Source organism: Sprattus sprattus (genome assembly GCF_963457725.1).
Source record: "Sprattus sprattus genome assembly, chromosome: 10".
Classification (NCBI taxonomy): Eukaryota; Metazoa; Chordata; class Actinopteri; order Clupeiformes; family Clupeidae; genus Sprattus; species Sprattus sprattus.
In genome coordinates, this window is record NC_137908.1 from 10,298,976 (window position 1) to 10,322,664 (window position 23,689).

The following is a 23,689-nucleotide window of genomic DNA, read 5'->3' on the forward strand; positions in this document are numbered from 1 at the left end:
TTTGGGTCTGGTTATACTAGGAAACAGGCTAGTGGGCAAAAGAGAACAAAGAACTGACGGAGAATAATTCCACCTGGGGATTGGTTTAGAAGAAATCCCGAGGTAGTCCTTAGTTGTGGGGTTGACTGAAGGCGTTGCAGCCACAGGAGACCAAGTGGATATGTGCTTGACTATTAGCAATCTCACACATACTACACAATATTTCCAATATGCCCATGTCCTTGGCAGTACTCCTAAATTGATTGTGGAGAGAGTGAGTTAAAAAGTGTTTCACTGCATCCTGCAAAGTCTGTACTTTTCAGTGATCATGGTGGCACTGAGCCATCTGCAGGAGTCACTAGTGTATTGCTTAAAAGTGCTTGAAGGTCATGGAGAATGTGAATATAAACCATATGTTTACCAAACTATATGTTTACCAAAGTTTACCCTTTTAATGTGTAAACATGGGAACAAATATGGCTCAAACAACTTAATTGCACCATCGACAGGCCTGAATGTTTGGGAAGTTAAGTAGTGTTTTTGATTGGGGCAGTTAGGGGCAGGGATTGGGATGCTTATGCAAAGATAATGTATATTTTTTGACTGGATATCAGCAACCCTCACACATTTCACTCTCTCTTTCACCCTTGCACTTTTCGCCCCTTATGTCACCCCACGTTCACGTTCACCTCAAGCATGATGGGTGAGGTTTTATGCAGTGCACTCTCTTTCCTGTGCTAATCATCAAGTGCTTGTCACAAAATGCTTAATTCCACAAGCTCCGGGCAATAAAATAGAATTTCTTTCATTTGAATGTATGACTCATTCGTTTCACTATGCATGTGTAGACACTCACTTGATAATTCTGTTGTTGAAAAGATGTGGTTAACCAAAGTACTGCAGTTCTTGATCGCATCTCCATTTGTATCCCAAACAGTGCTGCTGACTTTTTGTTACCTACACCTTGTACTCAGTGGTGTAGTCCAGGGTATACGCAGGTATACGGAGTATACCCACTTATTTTTAAGTCAGCATTTTGTATACCCACTTCTCAAAACAGAGCGTTATCCTGTGCTGTATGGGCTGCTTAAAAAAAATAAGAGTATACCCACTTCTCCAGGGACCACTACACCACTGCTTGTACTCTCTAGCGAAAATCAAAGATTGATATTGCTGCTCTGATGTCCCTTTCACCTCTGTACTTGTCCTGTGGCAGATAAGACCAGCAGCAAAATGCCTTTGGGAGAGGATGGAAATGGATGGAAAAAGAAGACGTCGGACATCAAGGAATTCTACGACTTCAAAGAGGTGCTGGGAACGTGAGTGTCTAACTCTCCTTTCTCATATTCCCCTCCTCTAAAAAAATAATCTCATAATCTCTGTCATAAGCATTCAGCCTGGATACCAGTGATCCTTAATATTCTGTGAACAAATTCTGACAGGCGATGCGCGTGGGAGATATCTGCCTGATATGGTATCTCTTGCTGGGAGGCTCTATCCTTTTCCTTGGGAGTTCCAGAGATATTGTGGTGATAGTGGGATGACAATTAAAAGCCTGTTATGGTGCTTATGAGGACAGTGCCATCCTCCTGTACCATCACTTTAGAGGGGCATATTTACAGTGTGTTGTCATCATCGCAGTCATATAATCAACACTTCACTGCCAGCAAACAAGTGTGGACCCTGTGTTGTAAATAAAGAGGCTAGACAAAATGATCCTCTCTATAAATTATGCTCTCTTCTCTGCTTCTATGTTCTTATGTATTTCCAAGGCCACTACACTACATTTAATCTGTACTAGATTCTGTTTTTTTTTTCTGGGCACTGGATATTTTCCATATTACATAGCAGTTGAACTGTCAACTAGAGTAACACTTTTGTACAAATGTGTCCACAACATCAAAACACTTGACCAATGTGACAGGGCAACACGCAAGACACAAACAAAGCCTCAGCTGTTGAATGAGGAACTGATAATGTGGTATTATGTCATAAAATGTCAGAACAAAAATGTGTGGCTTGTGGCCTCACTTCTACTGAGGCAAATAAGAGGTTAGCTTTCGTATACTTTAAGAGGTTATAATACCCCTCACTGAGTGACTATTGCAGACGTTATTGTGTGGCACTCTTAACAAATAATGTTGACACAGACACCAAAAGAGGTTTTAACTTCGAACCATAACCTCATCAGCACAGAGGTCCTGTAGGTTCATTGTGAAGATAATGAAAGAGATGGCTGCTAATCATCTTGGCTTTTGGAGTAGCTGGAGCAGATTTCCTCTGCCTTTGTAGAGGTTTAAGCCACAAAGGGTGCTTTAAAGTCTGTTTAAAGCCCTCAAGTGTCTCGACACAGTTCCCGGTTTGGCTGGGGTTGAAAAGAATAATGGCTGGCTGTTGAAAAAGGGAGAGAGCCTCTTTGCCACAACAAGGCTTTGATTTAAAGTGTTGCTTTTTTTTGATATCTTGATTGCTAAGGTAATATTATGCAAGGTGTCATCTCACTCACACGTCTGTGTGGTTCAGTATTATAGTATTAGAGCCATTATTGGTCAGCTGTAGTCACAACAGAAAAATGAAAAGTAAAATTGACAAGATCTAATGTCCAAAATCTTTATCCAAAAGCCAGCTGTTTTTTATCTGCCCAGTTGTCAACAGCATTCACAATGACAGACTGTTAAAAAATCATCTAGAGTGGAAGATGAAGTAGAAGCCTACTCAAGGAATCCAAATGGTTGTCTCTCTTGTTTTTTCTTTTTTTTCTGTTTTTGTGTGTGACTCCTTTAGCTCACTCACTTCTATTTTTACCTCTGTGAAATGTTTTATAACAGCTCACTATCTTAGGACACTTTCCCAATTCTCCCCTCAGTGCCAGGAATGACGCCACTTTGGTGGTTTTGATCAATGAAGCCTACGTTGTGATGTTAGCTGTACGAGAAGCCACTGTTCCCCTCCTAAGTGCTGTACCCCCCCTGCCTCCCCAGCCCTCTGGAGTCCTGGAGTTATATTTATACTGCTTAACGCGTGGGAGGGTATGCATGTATTATGTCACATTTAGTCTCTGACAGAGAATGTGTGTGTTTGTGTGTATGTGTGGGTGTGTGTGTGTGTGTGGGTGTCTGTGAGTATTTGTGTGCCTGTGTTTGTGAGCGTGTGTGTGTCCCCGTGTGTGTGCGAGTGTCTGTGAGTTTGTGTGTGCTTGTTTTTGTGAGTGTGTGCATGTGCAAGTAGGTTTTTTTCTCTTTCGGCGACAGTTTTGTTGCTTTTGTCTTTGTCTGTGCGTGCTTATACATTCACAGACACACTGCATGTTAAATCAGACACAAACGCTGCCATGTGGGCTTTGGGGTACAGCAAAGTTGCTGCCTGCGGCGAGCGCTGGGGATATAGGTTGTTGGTACGAGGCACTCGTGACGAACCCCTGCCAATCCTGCCATACTGTGGTCATTAAGAGGTTGCACTGACAGCCTCCTCCCAAGGCTAGAGTTGTTGCTCACCCAGCCATCATCAGAGAATAAACAGGATTTGGCCAAGCCTGAGTTCACATGGCCAGCATCATAATAACCTCAGTGGTTTGTAGTGGAGCCATTTCCGTTGCACACCAAAAGCTCGCCTTTGATGACTGTTGTTGTTTAGTAGGCCTACACGTATTTATTTATACTTTTCAAAGGTAGTTGTATAATTGTTGTTTGATGTTATCCTATGTTTTCTCAGTGCTCCTGATTCAATTTTAAACATTATGTTTCAGTACTGACATCAGGGTGGTGTTGAGTATTTTGTATTTAAATCAATATACTGTATATGAATCCAAAATGTCAGTACTTCCAGTGGAATTTAGTATTTATCTTTTTTATGCCACATTAATAAAACCTCATGCTTGTTCATGCGGGTGCTTCTTGTTTGTCTACAGAAAAATATTTCCAGTGAAAAAAAAAAACTGAAAAAAAAACCCAACTTGACAGTTGCCGTTGGGCAGACAATAGTTACCAGCCGTGCTGCAATCTTGACATTTGACAGGAAACTCCAGAGAGTGTGAATGAACTGAGTCGGAAATACCTCGGTCACGGTGGACAGTGGCAGAAGGCATGCAGCCTGGCATCCGTTTGTGCTTCCTGATCCGCTCCCTCAGCAAAAGCTCAGAGAGAGAGAGAGCAGGGTCGTCCCAAACAGGCTTTGCTATGGTGTGATGCCTTAGACATGGATGAAGTCCACCGCAGAAATAAATTACACTTGGCCTTGAATGGGAGAGGAGGAAGAAGACTGGAGGGATGAACGCATGAATTTGGCACTGTTCAATTATAAATTCTTCATTTAGTCTGCCGGAGGAATACTCGTCTTTCGTCATTTTGAATGCCCCCTTACAAGTTAGCAGTTCGTTTTGAGGTTGTGACCATTACTCAATCATATTATATTCATATGTCAACAATCTTCAACCGATATTTGAATTTGCTTATACAGCATGAAAGCATAAGGAACCTTATTTTTCAATCAGAAATCCATAATTTTATAAACTGAGGGCATTATGTAAACTGCTGAGGGGGGACCTTCATATTGTTTCTTTAATCATGAGCATCATGCTGTAAACTTTGCTCTTCGTCGGCCTACTGTCTTGCAGCATCATGAGGCGATGCATCCTGAGGGTTTAATCCCGCTGTATGTGTTGACGAAAAGCTCCTTACGTTTCTAAAGGAGATTACTGAATTGGTTTAGCCGTGAATTCAGTGAGTTGAGTCAATTGATTAATTCTTTTTTAAAAGATTGCATTTTCCCCAACCAACTAATCCCACACAATTATGTTATCTGTTTTGAGAGACGTCTGTATGGGACAGTGGAAGTATCTCTGAGGGAGTTATATAGGGCTAAACCCTGGAGCTCAGGTGAACAGAAGTGTGTTTGATGGGATTATTTATGCAGTCATCCTGGTGCCTGGTAAAATGGATTTGGAGGTAAAATGTGTTTCAGAGATGGCTGGTCATCTTATTGCGACAGCAGGCATTTGTTATCAGCAATGCAGCATTGTAGACCAATGAGTGCATGCATATAGTAGTCATTGGTCCAGACGTTCAGTCTGGCAGTACAGTGAGCGCATGAGAGTGTGAATGAATTTATACATAACAACAGAACACGCAACAGTGGAGCAATACAGTGTGGCATTTGGAATGACTGCACAGAACAACAGAGTCAGACTGGGCACTGATATTCTTGTGATAAGACACTGCACAACAACCTAACATAACATAACATATGAATACTCTGAACATATACTAAACATATAATAAACCTCTACTAACGTAGAAACTATACATACGCTAAATATAGTAAATATACTAACGTAGAAACTATACATGTGCTAAATATAGTAAATATACTAACTACTAAATATAGAAAATATACAATACAATATACTAAACATATACTAAACATTTAGTGCAAACAGATATGGTAAATGCATTTCATGGATGTTCATGGAAAATGTTTAGGTAAATCTAATATTAAACCTATAAGATATGAAAATGAAAGACATTGCCTGTCATGGTACTAACTAATAATACCCTCAACTTATACCCTCAATGGACTAACGAATACCCTCAGGATGCACAGCATGTGAGGTGATATTTGTACTCTCGTTAGTGTGACTGGAGTGCAGATGTTACAGTTTATTGTGCTATGAATGATGTCACTTGAGAGTGTGCATGTATTCCATCATGTTCATAGTGCTGTTTATTACACTTCAAACAATGTCCATATGTTATTATCAGAGGCAGTGCAAGACAAGAACAGTGATGGAACATACCTTCAAGCGTGTGTCTTGACATCTTCACGTATGGTTTTATCGTTACAGAATGTTCACACGTATAACCTTGTGCGGGATATTTTTCAGTCATCAACCTTACGAGTAAATATTGTTTATATTTAATGCAAACAATCCTGTCATCAGAGAATGACTACACGCATACCTGTAACCGCAATGTTTAGTTTTTTAATTTGTTAGTTCAGATGAGGTCATGAAGACCTGGTTACCATGGCTACATGCACAGAGATGGTAAATGTATGGCATTGTCACTATGGAGACAGAGGTTTATATTTTAGGGGCCTCCCTGATGTACATATGTGGAGCTTAGGCCTTCCTTCGGTTGATTTTAACTTTCCAAACAGAGTCTGTCAGGAGATTTGGAAGGAGTGTGTCTAATTATCCTCATGGATTTAGATGGTGGGAGGAGATGAACGAAGAGAGAGAGCGAAAGAGTTGTCGTGCTCCAGAATTCATCCTTTTCCTCTGCAACGGGAGCCTCTGAATAAATATGTAATGCCAAGCACTGTTTGAAGAATCATAATTGATACTAGTTCAGAGCCATATAAACTCCTAAATGAATTTACAGATCAACATTAGTCTGTTGGTTTATTCACTGCTGTTTCCTGTGAGTTGTGCTTACTCAAAGCGAGTAATTTGGTGTTTTACAAATACTGTTATCTATGTTTACTCTGACAAAATAGTGTGTGTAGCAAAGCTCTGCAGTGACAACCACTTGGGCTAAATAAAGCCCCTCGTAGATTAAACATTTAGGGCATTCACTGGTGTATTTTGCCAAACAACAGAAGATAATGATGATTGCAACATATTCCTTTAGTCTCCTTCATGAATATTCTGTGATATTTCAAAGACCAGAAATTATATATATTTAATGTATATATGTTATATATATTTTATAAAAATAAATAAATAACATAAAGGTAAATATATGTTATGTGTAAAGCTTGCAAAGTTAAGCATGCATTTACATAAGGAGCCTTTAACAGAATTGAAATATGGGGCAGCAACTGCACAGATTAATCTTTGCATTGACCTTTGCATTGCTAGCGCCTTGCCTTACCAACTAGGCTGCAGAAATGATGCAGTCATGCTGCAGGAGGCCCTGTTTTATTTACCCACTACAGCATTTCACTGTGAGGCAGGTGGCAAGGTCAACCAACTGGAAAGAGGAGGGGGTGGAACAGGAGGGTGAGGAGGTGTTAGGTTGGCATGGTGTGCCAGGCTGGCTTGTAAAGGGCCGTGGTGTGGGTGGAGATGGATGGACGTGGAGAAGAAAAGAGGAGAGCTGGCACCTGCATCATGGGAAATCGATGGGCTGATAGATGGCTCTGTCTGTTGCCGATGTTAAACAACCGGCCGCCGATGAATTCACTCTCTGATTGATAGCAGACGGCCTGCAGCAAAGAATGGCCATTACATGTCATTTTTTTGCCTTCTCAGCAGACATACATCACAGCTAGAGGTGACAGTTTAAAAATCAACATGCAAACGTCAGGCTTGGTTGCCTGTAGATGAGAAAGAGATGTAGCTATATTTGCAGCTATAGTTCTACCATGTTCCATTATGGCTTCACTCAGTGCTTGCACGTGCTTGTGTGTGTGTGTGTGTGTGTGTGTGTGTGATGTGGGGGGGGGGGGGGGGGGGGGGGTTAGAGAGAGAGAGTAAGGGAAAGAGAGACAGACAGTGTGTTTGTATGTGTGTGCTAATTCTACATAGACTGTGCACATTTGAATTTCTACCGAAATGATGAGGATGTGCAAATTACATTTACCAGTAAGACTAGAAATACAGAATGTATATGAGGCACAGGCAATACTGGGACAAAACCAGCAGTAGTTTCAGTTAAGCTCTTCTCCATATTAGTCTTTTAAGCCTGAGCTGAATCCCAAGGACACTGGACATCATTACTGTATCAAAGAGGCTAATGGTAAAGCTGTCTCCTTCACTGGCTTTCTACCACACATACATCAAAGTGGCCTCGATCTCTCTCCCACTTTCCTCTACAGCGAGAGTTTTTCGGATTAGAATTAGTGTTTTAATCAGAGGGAGAGTGATGGAGGTCTGCCGTTGCATTTCCAAGCTTGCCCTTCGAAACTGACTTATGGCTATGTGGAGTCGTTTGATTAGATTTGGTCAGGCATGTGCTCGCCCATTCTCATGGGACACGGGCGGTGCTTGCCGAGTTTGCATGGTGTGCTCTTGTGCTTTTGTCTCAATGTCACCACTGTTAAACATAAGGGTTTACTACTATTTCATTTAGACAAAAGTAAGACGTCACTATCCATAAAACGGACACGCAAACAAAATGCACTTACGCTAATGTGAATGGTTATTTGGTGAAATTATAATGATGCATTTGACAGGCAGGGGTGTCGCAACAGGGGACGCAAAGCAGGCAATTTTCTGGGGCTCTAAGCTAAATGTGGGCTCCCGAGGGCAGTTGAATTAGTTCTGTTAACCATGACACCAAAACTCAGAGGCGCGTGGAAACAAAACAAACCTTTTCCGATACAATAGTGTTAAAAGCTTCACTGATTCAGAAAGCTTCACTTAAGTGTATTACATTAGTCTTCTACAGCAACTCAACTCTATGAGAACAGGAGACTGCAATGACACGACGAGACTGTTTTAACACGTAAGAGGCAAAACATCTTTTCTTTTTTGTACAATGACACATCTTATTTGTATGGGTTACATACAGTATTTATATCATTATTTATTTCTCTGAACATGATGCCCGAACATGCCAGTCATCACACTTGTGCACTTTGCTTTGTAAGCCACTTAAGAAAATAATAAAAGGTTAGCTTAAAGGATACCCTTTCTAGATGTGGTGTGCGCGTCTAGGTGTGTCGGGGCCAAGGGCAGGGGTGGTGCTGATAGCCCCCAGGGTCCCTATTGCTTGGCGCCACCAGGGTCCCTATAAACCTCCCTGATGACATGCTGAGAAAGGAAATCCAAACGTTTTGGTCACGCATTTGTGAATAGCTGTGAGTGGATACACACTCAATTTGGAGTCAGTCTGTTCATACATGCACAAATGCACACTTAGCTTCTATCAACACAGATGTTCTCCTCTGTTCCCTTAACCAAACAGAGCGAGGGCCTCCCATCTCGCCTCTCACTCCCTCTCCACAGCATCTCTCCAGGAAACCGAGCAACAGGAAGACTCCTTAATTACCGCATGTCTCCCGGCAACAGTGGAGGTCCCATTCCATTTCTTCCTCACCTTCTTCCAGAGAGAGACGGTCTTTGAGGGATCTCCTTTCCTTCTACTCACTCCCTCTTTATTTCTCTCTCCCTTATCCTCACTCTCTTTATACATATAAGGTGTGACTTAAATAAATGCTGTAATTCAATTGTATATCTCGAATGAACTCGTCTAGTTGTTGAATACCCACACCTGGTATACGGTATCTCTTTGTTTCTCTTTTTCCTCTCTGGTGTCTTGTTTTTGGGAGACTATTAGGTGATATTTTTGCATTAAGCAACCTCCAGTTTAATTCCTCTTTCTTCTTTGACTCTTCTTTACTGCGATGATTCACACCCCTGCACTTGTCTACAGTGTCCTGAGGCATTTTTGGTGGCTTGTTTGAGGACTCGGTTTTGATTGCGTTTGATTATGCCGTGAGACCAGTTTGCATCTGAAGTCACCCTTTGAGTCTTTCATCTTTCCCGATACCCAAGATTCTAGCCGCCCACTCCCGATTACCACAGCCTCCTCACAACGTCTTGACTATGACAGATTGCTCCTCTTCTCTGTTGGAGCCCGTTAAAAACAAAATGATTGCTCTCATTGTACCTTTTGTATTTGTATATGCATTTTTTGACATCTTTTTGGCATCTCACTCACACCACCCTTCTCCGCCTGATCCGATTCAAATGTATTCAGTCCGTCCAGAATTTTGAGATCTGGAATCATGCAATTCAAAATGTCCTGCAATTGGGGGTTTCATTTTCCTCTTATTATATTTATATTTATTTTATCTTATTATATTATATTTCTGACAAAAAAAAGTTATGGAATTTTGGCATTATTTTCTGTTAAACCCTCTGGCATATGCCATAACGTTGCCTCATGAAGAGTGCTCTTTGATGATGTAGACTGTAGAGTGTAAGCCGTAAAGGCGAGGTGGAGGGAGAGCCTTTAAAACGAAGCATCTGAGGGGCAGTGTTGGAGAGTAGTGAAGTAGTTAAATTACTTTCTTGACATTTTTTTTAGATACCCAACAATTTTGGGCCATAAAGGAATTACTTTTTATTTGTATTTTACCATTGCTTCTCTACTGTTATTGAACCTTTATTGCTTCTCTACTGTTATTGAACCTCGTTTGGCAGTCCTGGCCCCCTTTTTTCTTTCATCCTGACCACAGTGAAGGCATGCCCATGCACTCATCAGGCAACCACCTCCACACACTTGACCTTTGTAGTGCACGTGCAAAAGAGTGGGCGTCGGCGACAACAGCATCATGTATAAACCCCCCAAATCTCAGCCTGAGCAAGAATCACCATGGCCATATTTATAAAAAACACCTTCTTTGCACTCTCCTGTGAATAGTGTTTTTTGTTTTGTTTATGTATGACCTGTGAACAATTGAGTGGCATATTTGGCTGGGATGTGACTTTTTTGTATTATGTTTTAGTTATAATGGTGAATCGTGTGTACATTTGACTTGGTCATTGTTTTTAGTGTGCACCACTATTTCTAAATAGCTTTCAGTTAACCAAACTAGATCTCTCCCTATAGGGTACCTTTGCTTTAGTTCTTCCAACTTCTTACAGTGTGAGGTAATTGGTAGCCTGCAAAGCTATGCTTTCAAAGTAGCTTCCCCCAACACTGCTGAGGGGTTATTAAAATAAACTAATTCTCATTGAAGCATCTGTTTTCTTAATTAAATTCCACTTTTGTCCCAGGGAATTGTCTCACAGGAAGCAATACAAAACTGATGTGCAGAATATCAGTTAGACGCAGGGCGTCTTTTTATATCATGTATGACATAGCACTAAAGGTTCACTCGCCCCTCATAAAGTATTTTTAAAACGTGTAGAGGAGACAGTCTCGGAGGGCCAGGTGTAACGAGAATTCACAGTGTGGGGGGGGGGGGTAAACTCATTGAAATTGTGGACTGGAGGCGCACTGATAACAAATGGTAATGAGACTGTCTAAGACCAATCCCTAATTTCCACATTTGCCTGTACTTTCAACTCTCCCGTGATCATTGCCCTGAGGAGCTATTAAGGCAGGTTAAGAAATTTCACATGCTGTTAAAGCTATTATCATCCCTACTCACATTTAGTCCATATTTCACTATGGTTGTCTCCTTAATATCCGTCTGGCTGCATGAGACTGCTGTCCCTTATGCCTTGCTGATTGTATTTTTCAGGGGCGCATTCTCTGAGGTGGTTCTGGCAGAGGAGAAGAGGACCCAGAGGCTGGTGGCCATAAAGTGCATCCCAAAGAAGGCACTGGAGGGCAAGGAGAACAGCATTGAAAATGAGATTGCTGTCCTGCACAGGTCAAATACACCACTTTTTTACCTTTTCAGATGGAGTCTCTGAATGAAATATCCTGCCTGCTAAAAGGAGGTTCTGTGTGGAAAAAAATATGTGATGCACTGTGAGGCCTATGCCTGAAGCTCATGTTAAACATTCACGGTGTATGCCGGGGGAATGTTAACAATTTTATCACAGGCTGCACACATGCCTCTGTATGTGAATTATTTAGTGAACAATCCAGCCCTGAAATTTGTGAAATGAGAAGTGTGCTCAATTCACCTTCAGCTATGGCATTAAGTCAGGAGCACTCTCCATCTTTCATGAATGGCAGATGCGTACTGCGTGTACTCTCAGGCAGGCCTGTCACTATCAATGGTGCATGACGCTGCCGCACAATGCCTCCCCTCTACCGCACGCGCCTTCAGCTCAGGAAGTCAGGAGAACATTTCCTCCCTATTCAGTGTGCCATTCTGCTTTTTGGGTAGAGGAAATGCATAAACATGTGCAATTAGGCTATAAATGCATGGTATCAATGTGCAGAAATGCTGGAAATTGTGCACGGATATGTCAGGAGTACAGAAGATAGTACTATTTTTAGTGTCCCTGTTGCCAGGGCAACAGCACACACAGAGGTGGGGATGTTATGGAGGTTCCCTACAGCAGTGTTGTGAAGGAAATTGAAGAGGCAGAGAAGAGAGAGAGCAAGGGAGAGCTAGAAAGATGGAGAGAGAAGGAAAGAGAGTGAGCGAGAGAGAGAGAGAGTTAAAGGGGGAGGGAAGCACTGCAGTGGAGACAGAGATGTAAAGAGACAGAAAGAGAGAGGTCGAGAAGACCGGTTAAGTCTATCAGAATACTTAAATTATATTTAGAAGAAAGGGAAAGTAGTGGGGATGAATTAGAGACACAGAGAGGGAGGATGCACGTGTTGGTGTGTAGCCTACACACTGTATTCAACCCCCTGTCGATCTGCGGAGACCTCCACTGACTCCACGCCGCACGTGTTCATCTGCTTTAGCCTCCATTTACTTCGAACTGACAGATAGCAATTTCCATGACATGCTAATTGCAAAGTCTTGTTCTCTCAGTCATGTCAGTGCCTGGAGTGCGGCTCCGGTAATGAATACAAATGTTCCACACTACCCCTCAACATCAGTCAGGCGGCTGGCTGAGCCACGCGCCCAATATTCCCGAGTAATGGTGCACAGGATCTGCGCATTTCAGTTTGAGCGCACTTTTGTCGTTCATATAGGTCGAATGTCATTTGGTCGATGGAGGTTAAACTGATTACTGTGGAGTTCTTTTTTGGTTAGGGCTGCATCACTGTAAGAGATAACCGAATCAAAGCGCACATGCTAGCGCCATCAATTACATTTAAAAGCCATCTGATGCAGCGTAGAGAAAAATCATGCTACACTCCGAGACTATGTGGGGTCCGATATCTATAGTAATTTAATTCATTTTACAGTAGCCGTTATCATACGTCGTATAGCATACTAATCACACAGAGATTGCTGAGATGCGGTTTTTTTCACAGTGGCTAGTGGATTTTTTTTCTCCATACAGTTCAACGCATGGCAAGCCATTCTAGTAATGCTGAAATATTGAGGTTGTAGTGTTTTATCCAATGAAATTCACCCAGCATAATTTGTGAGTCTGTAAAATAATGTGGGTTACAGCTGTATGTATTTCTCTGAGAGGAAATCTTCAATTAGTTACCCTTGTTGCGTCAAAGCATCATTATCGCCATCTAGTGACAATATTTGTTTATAGGCAGACATATGGCAAATTTACAGTTTGCGTTCACACCGCACAAGTCCATATGGCATGTAATATATCATTGCAATCTAAAATTGCGCCATCATTGTGATATGACAGAGGTTCTGTATGCAACGAGGAGAAAAGCAACATGTTTACCATTCAGTCAGCTATGTGAGCTTTTCTCTGTTATACTGTATTACGTAGATAAAATGTTTGACTTCTTTTGCAGAATAAAGCACACCAACATTGTGAGACTGGAAGACATCTTTGAGAGTCAGTCCCACCTGTACCTGGTGATGGAACTGTAAGTCTTCCTCACACACCAGGCCTGTTATGGAAACCATGGTGATGGAGTACTACATCACTTCTGTGCTTGCCTCCTAGGGTGTCCGGTGGAGAGCTGTTTGACAGGATAGTGGAAAAGGGTTTCTACACAGAAAGAGATGCCAGTAAACTCATCTGTCAGATCCTGGATGCAGTCAAGTATCTCCATGACATGGGCATTGTTCACAGGGACTTAAAGGTACAGAAAGCTGCGTCTTTGCCTGTGTCTTATAGTTTGTAGTGTGTGTGTGGTAGTCAGCCTAGTACTTTTTTCTTAGATGCATAAATAGCGTTGTGTCATGTTGTCATGTTGTCATGTTGTCATGTGTCATGTTACTTCACGACTCACAGATTTTCTTGCAGTTCAGTTATTGGCTGCTCTAGTGAATGTGGTTTTGTTACTGTCCCAGTTATACACTATAGTAGGAAAGGTTATCCAGGACTTACATCTTGTATTGTTAGTTTGTGTTGTTTCACTTGTCAGGACTCAACCTCACTTCTAAAACTTGTAATCCTTAGGCCCATGTCAGAGCAGTTTACTGTAGACTGTGTGTGATGTGTTGTTCGCCCTGTTTAAACGTCTGCAGCCAGAGAACCTGCTGTACTACAGCTTAGAGGAGGACTCCAAAATCATGATAAGTGACTTTGGGTTGTCCAAGATCGAAGACTCTGGGAGCGTGATGTCTACGGCCTGCGGAACCCCTGGATATGTGGGTCAGTATTAGCAAATCAATAAAGGCTATACTTTCTATCTCCCTTCCTCTATCTTCCTATTAACATTTACTTTTGCTTTATTTGTTTCTTTCTTTCCTGCCATTCTTTCTGTCATTTATCCTCCCTTTTTAATCTCTACTCGTGTTACTCTTAATGCTAATGGTTTTTCTCGACTCTGCATGAACAACTCATACACCCTCTGTTGTTCTCTCTCTGCTGCTGGTAATGGAGCTTGTCGTTTATATTCAGTCCAGTGTATGCTGTCCTCTCAGTGGCTTTGAGAGCTGACCTACCTGTTCAAGTGCTTCAGTGTCAACAGTTAGTACTTCAGAAGTGCTCTCTGTTTCCCTCTCTATGTGACGCTACCTATGGCCTGTTGAAGTCAATAAATGATTCTAAAAGGGAGATAAATGAGAATTTAAATGGAGACTCCATCTCTGTCTCTCTCTCTCTTTCCCACTCTTTCTCTCTCTCTCCTTCCTCACCCTCTCACCCTCCGTTTCTCTGTCATAAACTGTGGCTTGCTTGTCTGGTTTGTGTCTGGCAGCCCCTGAAGTGTTGGCACAGAAACCCTATAGCAAAGCTGTAGACTGTTGGTCCATCGGAGTCATCTCTTACATTCTGTAAGTCGTGTGTTTGTGTGTGTGTATGTGTTGTATATTAGAGTATATTTAATGCCAAGAATGATGATTAGACAATGAAAGTATGTTCAGAATACACTGCATTGATTGGCATAGTATATCCAGGTTCCTACTAGCCGTTTAAGGGTACGTTTCATTATGATTTCTCAGTGACCGCCTAGTGAAGCAGCCAAGGCTGGGGTGTTAGTCAGTGCCAAGGTGCCTGGCAAATCTCCCCGCTGCCTTTTACTGTCCAGGGCTGGTAACACCTTTTACAGGCAGTGATGTTTATTTTTTAGATTAGCTCAACAGCTTCTGTTAAACAACTGCTGGTCATGGATGTTTTCCACAGATGTGCTATAAATGTAATTTGCAATGCCATGTTTGTGTTTCAACAGTTTATGCGGATATCCACCATTTTATGACGAAAATGACGCCAAGCTGTTTGAGCAGATCCTCAAGGCGGAGTATGAGTTTGATTCTCCATACTGGGATGATATATCAGATTCGGGTACCTTCTTTTCCCTTCTCTTACTCCAGTACTTACCTTCTCACTTTCACTGGCTCTGTCTAGCCTTTCCTCTTTTTTTCATCTTAGTCTCTTTTTTTCTCTCTCTCCCTTATACACAGACACAGAGATACACTCACACTTACTCACTCACCTCATCCCACGCACACATACAGACAGACACACAGACAGACTCACACACACAGACACGTACACACACACACACAGACACGTACACACACACACACACACACACACACACACACGCACACGCACACGCACACGCACACGCACACGCACACACACACACACACACACACACACACAAACAAACACACTATCTCTCTCTCTCTCTCTCTCTCTGCTAAGAATAAATGTGCTCATCTAGCCTCTCTCAATAATCCTTGACTATAATCTTCCCCAGCCAAAGATTTCATCCACCACCTCATGGAGAAAGACTCGGTCGAGAGGTTCACATGTGAACAGGCTTTACAGCACCCCTGGTATGACCTCACAGTCTCCAATTGCTCTCCCACAAATCCCTCAAATCACTGCTCTTGTTCTCCAACACGTTCCTCCCCAGTTACAAATCCTTCAGTCATTTCAAACTAATTGTCATAGAAATCCATGTTCTGTCTCTTCTTCTTTTTCTTGAAGGATTTCTGGTGATACAGCCCTCGATAAGAACATCCACGAGTCTGTCAGTGCTCAGATCAAGAAGAACTTTGCTAAAAGCAAATGGAAGGTGAGTGCTGGCTGGTCTTTTCAACAATATCTTACAGTATTGATATTTTCATTAGCTTTTGTACCTCACACCAAATGAACATGTGCTAATCTCTCTCATATAGAAATATAGAGAAAAAAAGAAATATGGAAATAAAATCAATTATGACAGAAATTCTCAGATTATTGTTTTGCATGCTCGAATGTCAATCGTGCTTGACATTGGCAGTGTGACTGTAGTTTGAAAGCAAGACATCCTAATCTTGTGCCCACCTGCCATCTTCACAGCAAGCGTTTAACGCCACAGCTGTGGTGCGACACATGAGGCGGCTGCAGCTGGGCACCACCCTGGAGGGCACCAGTCCCATCACCCCAATCAGCCCCTGCCACGGCCACCTACTCCTGCCCACCGAAGACATAGGGGAGGAGGCAGAGGAAGAGGAGGAAGAGGAGGAGGAGGACAACGGTGTGTGTATGGTGGTGGAATATGAGTCTAGAGGTGCCCAGTCCTCCTGCCAGAGATCTTGCCTTCCTTAAGAGTTTAGACCAGCAAGTCAAGTCAAGTCAAGTCAAGTCAAGTCAAGTCAAGTCAAGTCAAGTCAAGTCAAGTCAAGTCAAGTCAAGTCAAGTCAAGTCAAATCAAGTCATTTATATTTATTGTCAGATGCACAGAACAACAGAGTCGGACTGGGCACTGAAATTGTTAGGACAGGACACCGTACCACACTACCATAACATAACAGGACATAACATAACATAACATATAAGTACTCCATGCATGCAGTCGCCATTCACCACATTCATTTAATCCAGGCCCCCAGTATTAATCTGTATGCTGTGCTAGTGTTACTGTAGAACTGCAACTAAATTCTAGAGGAGAATAGATCTGTAGGAGAACTTAGTGCCCATGCCAATTACATATGCAGTATATATGTTTTTTTGCCCATTAAATATCATTTCATATTTAATAGAATATAAAAAAACTACTCAAAACAACCAGACAGGTATAATGATGGACTGACTTTGAAGAACCGAACAGACATAGTAATTAATAGTAATGAGTTGACACTGTTGTAGCAGCTAATAGCAGGCCTAAGGAGCCTAGGGACCAAGCCAACTGCTAACTGAGTTAACTTCTCTCTCTCTCTGGACAGGCTCTCAGTGTGGAGATGAACGCAGAGGCAGCGCAGACCGGGACAGCCTGAGGAGCTGCACCTACTGCTGTCGACCGTCCAGCCGGGTCTGAGTACAACATCTAGAACCTAGAACACAGAACCTGACCCGTCACCCGAGCACCACCTCTCTCCCCTCAAACCACCACCAGTCTGGCACGGAATAGAGAGTTATCCCACCAGTGTCCACTAGGAGGAGCTGTGCCAATAGAGGGGAGCGTAAGTAGTCTCCTGGGGCCAGGTGTACATTTAACATGTTTACAGACAACTAGACAAGGGAAATTTGGTCTAAATATATGCGGAATTAGACTGTTAACTGGGTTGGAGCTTTCTTTATCAATCCAACACCTTGCGAGGGAGGAGCTTAAAGTTATAGTGATGATTCATAAAGACACCGAAAAGTCCAAGGGGGAATGGAGCTCTTCTGAAGCAGGGTTAAGACGGGAAGTCAGCTGTGATTATAGGCAATTTAACAGAGTCAATTTCACAGAATAAATTACAAGTTTCTATCAGATGTGAAATCTAGTCCCCATAGCCATTTTTTGGCCCCAAGAGACCAAGCAAGCAGTGCAGGGAGACCAAGTCAGGACAGGAAAGAACTCAGGCATAATATAGAAAGACTTTGGGACATTGGTTGTCTTGATTTGACCTGATTTTGTCCCAACCAAAGAGAGCTATTGATATGTTCTGGTTATTTTTTCCCTCGGATTGAAAGCATGGAGCTGATGAGCCAGAAGTTTACTTAAGGATGGTCAGTTGTAAGGTCAGGGATGAGTGTCCTTAGATAGTTTATCGCCACCCATGGTTTCATTCAACTCACTGACTTTTGTTGCATTAGAAGATAGTGAAAGGTACAGTTTATTTTGCGTATGAAATTTCCAATACCAAGTTTCCAAAATAGATTCAGCTATGGTCATTAAATTCCTGCTGCACTCATATACAAATAAAATGTTTTGACATATCAGCAAACTAGGCAACAGGAGCAGAGCCCACACAGTTAACTGTACAAAATTGTGCACTCAAACCACTATGCTAATATCCCCGTTTTGGCATTTTGCATTTTAATTACATTAATTCCCTCCCATCTGTTTGGATCTTCACCCTTGTTGCAGCCCGGTGCAGTGCATTGTGGGTTGGCTCTGCATGGGGACTGGGGAAGCGTTGGGATAATTGCCCATCACTTGAACTCTGTATTCCGTGTCAGACTGGATCTGTGTAACAGCTCTGCTGAGGAGGGTCTGCATGCATAAAGGGGATTATACTATACAATGTTCTGGACGTAGAGGGGGGACCTAACGGCTGTTCTGTTCTCTGAGGCACAAACTGAGATCCCGGCAGCGCCAGCCCTGGAGCCCCACGGCACTGTAGGAGATCTGAAATTGGAAGTTATGTAGCAAAGATTGACGAGTGGGAGATGGGAAGGCTTTTTGTGGCCACACGCAAGTAAGAAAAAAACAACTTGCTATTCTCGTCACAGCATGGTGAAGGCATCCATATGTAATCTTGCTGATGCTGCTGAATAATACATGTACGTTCCCAGAGGGCACGGGGACTGGATTCTCCGTTCTGTTTCAAGCCCCGATTTGTATCAACAATAGACAGCTCGGCGGTCTGACTGAAAAGTAGCCCTGCTAGTGTTCCTGTGACGCTGGAGAAGTCACACACCACCACACATACTGACACATTCCTTCTGCTAAAATCTCTGGTCCTGTCCGCTGTCACACCCCTCAGAAAGCAGACGCTGCAAGGGCAAAGATTTGTGTCACTAAAACGTCTAAGAAAACCCACAGCTGGGATCTTCGCTAAACGCCCCAACTGTGCTCAGAATTGTCATTTGGGGACAATCCTCTCTGGGCACGTAGTCTCTTTTGGTGTCGGGAGAGAGGGTTGGGTTTCCTTCCTTGGGGTTTAAACTCCAGCAACCCTCCTATTAATGAGCTGCTGGTGACAAAAAAAAGATACAAATCCAGAAACAGGAGCACAGGTCACTCACACATGCTGTGGTGGGCCAAAGGGACACAGCACCATAGCGTGACAACATCTCATACATATGATGCATGGACTCCTCTATCTTCCCTCCCAAACGTGATCGTGCCCCCGCATCGAGGTCACAGATGCTAAGTAAGTAGCAGTGGCAACCAGGAAGGAAAAAGCATGCCCTGGGGGATAGTGGCTACAGTAGAATGGTTAGGGCATTGGCTTCTGGCAAGTTGTCCCCCTCCTGAATTGGTATCTAACACGAGCCAGTGTGTGTGTGTGTGTGTGTGTGGGGGGGGGCTGTTTGACCTGCTTCAGACTAGGATGAGCCTGGGGATGGTTGTTCTCTCTCTCTTTCTCCCAGACAGAGCGAAGGGATCTCATGTTTGTGCTCTCTGTCTGATCTGTAATGTGCACCTCTGTAGAGGAAGTCCAATGTTTGCATGATCTGGTTAATATGTTTACATGTAAGCGATGAGCGATGAACAATTTAATAGACATATAAATATACATTTGTGTACATATAAATATATCATTATTATTTTGTATTATTATTTAGACATACCCAAGACAGTACACGCTTTTACTGATAAATATCTTGTTTAAAGTGGGCGACACAATGGTTTTTTTTACACTGCCAGAGGCGACCTCTGCATTGTTAATGTGACCTATGACTCAGATGTGCTGCTTCTTTCCCAGTGCTGATGTGCTCCTTTAAAGAAGTTCACTGGAGACCGCAAGCTCTCCACTAGAGGCTCTCAACCTTGGTCCCTGCAGTTAATCTTAGTCACAAAGCCAGTGTTGCTTATACAATGCAAGCCACTCGATTTGCATTTCTGTGGGGAAATACAGAATCCGAGACATTGTCGGTAAATGAAAAATGTGCTTGCTCGGTGGTGTTGTGACAAGAAAACGTCAAGATTCTGTAGTATAATGTAGAATTGAATTAGCATAATACGGATATTGCTCAAGCAATTACTGTCAAAAGTAAGCTGTCCGCAGTCCCTCCTCATGGAAAATCCCACCATGTGATACTGACCCAATACAAGGGAAACAAAGCCAGAGTGTCAACAGACACTAAGAGGGACTCTGCAGGTGGGTACTCTGATTGTTACTCAGAAAAATTAAACCAGACAACCAGAAATCCTGCACATAGCAAAGAATCACAAAGAAGTACAAATTGAACATAATCACAATAATACAAAAATAGAACTGACAGTCAATCGTGAAAGCAGGCTCTTGCTGTTGTATCCCAAGACACAGCACAGAACCAACTCAACCACAACTAAGTTATATGACTTCAAACCTATCCCTTAAAGACAAACAGGAAAGAAAAGAGCCAAAGGAGAAATAAAAGAGTCAATCAATCACTACCTCCTGTAATCGCAGATTCAAGGATTTAATGAGTTAGTCAGGCCAATACAAAGACAAAGGATAAAGTTCTGTAAAATTGCCCTGACTAACAAAGAAATGGACATGTCCACCTCAAGACTAAACTGTTGTAGTATAATAATGCTGGAGTGAAAAACAAAATGTAATAAGTAAGTCCAATCAACCACAGTCCCACCTAATGGAAACTCACACCCTGTGTGACTGTCTCAACACAACAAAAACAAAGTCAGTGTTAGCAGCATAGAAGAAGAAGCCAAGAGAGTGAGGAGGGGGTCTATATGCAGTGACTAATAACCAGGCTGCCATAATCCTGCACATAGCAGGAAGACACACAATAAAACACCCACTCTGTGGTCCTACACTCACATTGGAAGATGACAGACTACGGTAAATCTTACACATAGATGGGAGATGAGCTGGAGAGCTTGTGTAAATTCCCTTAGACCAAGGTTGAGAAGCCTCTAAACAGTGATAAGTATATAGTTCTTAGTTCTTGCCTATAGTTTTTGCATCGTTTCGCCACGCTCAGTTGCAGTGGAGCCAAAAATTGGTTCTGGAACGCTTCCTCTGTGCCCCTCAGCCTCTTTAAGCAGTCTGTCATTGAGCCAATCACATCCATCCCTTACCCCTCCACCCGTTTGTGGTCATTGGCATAGTTCCCCTCCCCAGGTCAGAGGTCAGGGAGGGGGCAGGGGTTGGTCACTCAGGCCTGAGGGAGCTGAGTCACAGACTGGGGAGGATGCTCTTGAGCACCGTGGCCTTCTAGAACCAGAGAAGGCTATATCCTTGCTGTGTTGTACTTCCCTTATCATTACAGCAGCTGCTTCACCACAGGGGAAACCGTAGGAAATAGTTTTTATCCTTTCAAGATAACGATGACATTTTTACTAACACAAAATTAGAATCAGAACCATTCAGTGCAAATATTGGCAAAAAAGGGTGTAGCAACATCTGCAAAAATGATTGATCACCAATACTTCAACAACGGCCGAGCCCAAGCATAAGGAAAAAGTGAGCTGGTTCTGCTGCTGATCCTGTAGATGTTACAGCATGTAGACGTGTTACATGCCATTGTAATGAAATCACTTGGGATTGGAAACGCTTAGTAAAATCTATCTATTTTCTTCATAACTACCTTGAGCTGGCCAGTTATGCAAATTATGTGTGAAGGGCTTACTTTATCTCGTCTCTTAGTTGTCCATTTCAGCTACATCGGGCTGTTATGTTTCGTTGGGTGAAGTACAGTGTCTATCCTTTCACAGATGTGTTTTGTTTGTTTGTTTGGCTGAGTAAATTATTCAATTGACTGTCATGAGTCAGCACAGAAGCACTGGTTATTTCAATACACAAGTGTGTGTATTATATATATATAATTATATATATATATTGTATATCCTTTTTTGTAAAAACTGTTTTGAGCTACTAATGTATGGATGCAATGCATCATGGGTTACTGATCAACACACAAGAGACACTGATTTGTAACCTCAGAGATATGGTAGCAGAACATAAAATAAAACTCCCTTGTCTATGCATTGTGTGTTCTGTGGCATTTGTAAATGGGCACATTTAATGAACAGATGGTGTTGTACACTCACAAAAAACATGGTGGCTATTTTGAGTTCCTCAGTCTGGGTAACCTGCAGCAAAAGCAAAAGTGAAAGCCAGGGAGGCCTGGGTGTTTTGGCTGCCTGAGTATTTAAGCGCTGTGAAGTGGTAGCCTCCTTTTATCCCTTTTGACAATGACATATGCAATAGATCGACCAACAAGTTTTTGCAAGCTTCAGTGCATAACTGTAGCTCAAACTCAGTTTATTTTTTAAGCCTTCAGGAACAGTACTGCATGAAAATAACCAATGTGTCTTCTAAAATATATCATGTCATTTGTGTTAATGTATCTGTGTATTCTCAGAAATTCTGAGAAAAACGTACAGTATGCTACATGCACTGTTGGTGAATGAACACATATGTGATTGTGTAATGCATCATCTAAAGCACTGTAGAAATATCTACATTACATGCTATTTTTGTTCATTTTATACAAGAACTATTCCCTCTTTTAATACAATACGTCTTTCAACAATCTCAGTACCCGCCAGACGCTGCAGACACACCCTGAAATACGGCAAATATGGGAAATGGATTAACAGCAAATTTCACAAAGCGATGAAAACCACAAAATTCACTTCCCTAAAGCAAACATCTTTACTTCATCCCTTTTACTTCAGCAAGGCTTTTTTTCAGTCTTCAGATGCAGTTGTTCAGTAATTCCACAATAGCAATATCGGTTTGCCGTCTCTAAATATATGTTGTGTGAAATTACATTTCAAGATGGAACAGGTTCAGCACTCCACACTCTACAAAAACAAAACTATTTGGCTGCAGACACACTCATGTACATTAAGCATGTTATGTGCACTGGGCAGTTGCTATGTTTACACAACCTACTTGTGCATTAACAGTACTGAGTCAAGTGACAGACAATGAATACATGTTCTGGAAGACTAAACTACTGCTTCCTTCCTTCTTCCCCCGACACCTGCTATACCTGCTTTCTCAGTCCTATCACAATATACCAGCTTTTCCATCGCACTGTATTTCACATACAGTATTGTAGCTCACAGAGCTCTTGCCCAGCACAATACGCAACTTCAGTACATGTATCTGAATCAACTGCAGAAAAATAGAACTGACAGTCAATCGTGAAAGCAGGCTCTTCCTGTTGTATCCCAAGACACAGCGCAAGAACCAACTCAACCACAACTAAGTTATATGACTTCAAACCTATCCCTTAAAGACAAACAGGAAAGAAAAGAGCCAAAGGAGAAATAAAAGAGTCAATCCGCATTCCGTGGTCTTCAGCCTCCTCGTCCACCCGCTACACCATGCTGGTTGTCCTTCTCAGGCTGTCTTTGACTCTGATGAACTCAGGCTCGCTTGTTAACTGCTCTCGCTGGCTGTCCAACTCTCGTTCCAGCTGGAAGCAGGTCAAAAGAGAGTGAGAGAGAAGGGGGTTGGGGGGTGGTGGGTGCATGAGTGTGCAGTTTTGCATGCAGGTAATGAAGAAATAAAAAAAAAGTTAAAGGCATTTTTATACTTCTACGATTCTCTCCGATTTGGTCGTAGAGGGACACTTTGGCACGCCTTGGCACGCCTTGGTAACACCTTCACCCAGGTGTTGCCGCCCATCCGACCCGTCGGAGAGCCGTCGGAGAGC

General features: G+C 42.4%; 2 protein-coding genes across 3 annotated transcripts in view; one reads left to right on the forward strand and one right to left on the reverse strand.

Annotated features, from left to right (window-relative positions):
* Window positions 1–1,209: 1,209 nt before the first annotated feature.
* Window positions 1,210–17,177, forward strand: camk1a (calcium/calmodulin-dependent protein kinase Ia; the record flags this gene model as incomplete). Of its 2 annotated transcripts, none has more annotated exons than XM_080845824.1 (11): window positions 1,210–1,298; window positions 11,173–11,304; window positions 13,272–13,346; window positions 13,427–13,565; window positions 13,954–14,080; window positions 14,628–14,703; window positions 15,099–15,211; window positions 15,633–15,711; window positions 15,866–15,953; window positions 16,220–16,403; window positions 17,086–17,177. In XM_080845824.1, the coding sequence occupies 11 exons, from the start codon at window positions 1,213–1,215 to the stop codon at window positions 17,175–17,177; spliced, it is 1,191 nt and encodes a 396-aa protein (XP_080701950.1). The 2 variants fall into 2 exon arrangements, with proteins under 2 accessions (XP_080701950.1, XP_080701949.1); XM_080845823.1 differs by having other exon boundaries at window positions 1,213–1,298; window positions 16,220–16,397.
* Window positions 17,178–23,350: 6,173 nt separating this feature from the next.
* Window positions 23,351–23,689, reverse strand: part of LOC308371086 (actin-associated protein FAM107A) — a gene marked incomplete at both ends in the record, with an annotated part of 6,619 nt that continues 6,280 nt past the window's right edge. Inside the window, one exon of the mRNA XM_080845875.1 lies at window positions 23,351–23,449. Within this exon, the coding sequence (XP_080702001.1) occupies window positions 23,351–23,449 (99 nt within the window). The remainder of the gene's footprint in view (window positions 23,450–23,689) is intronic.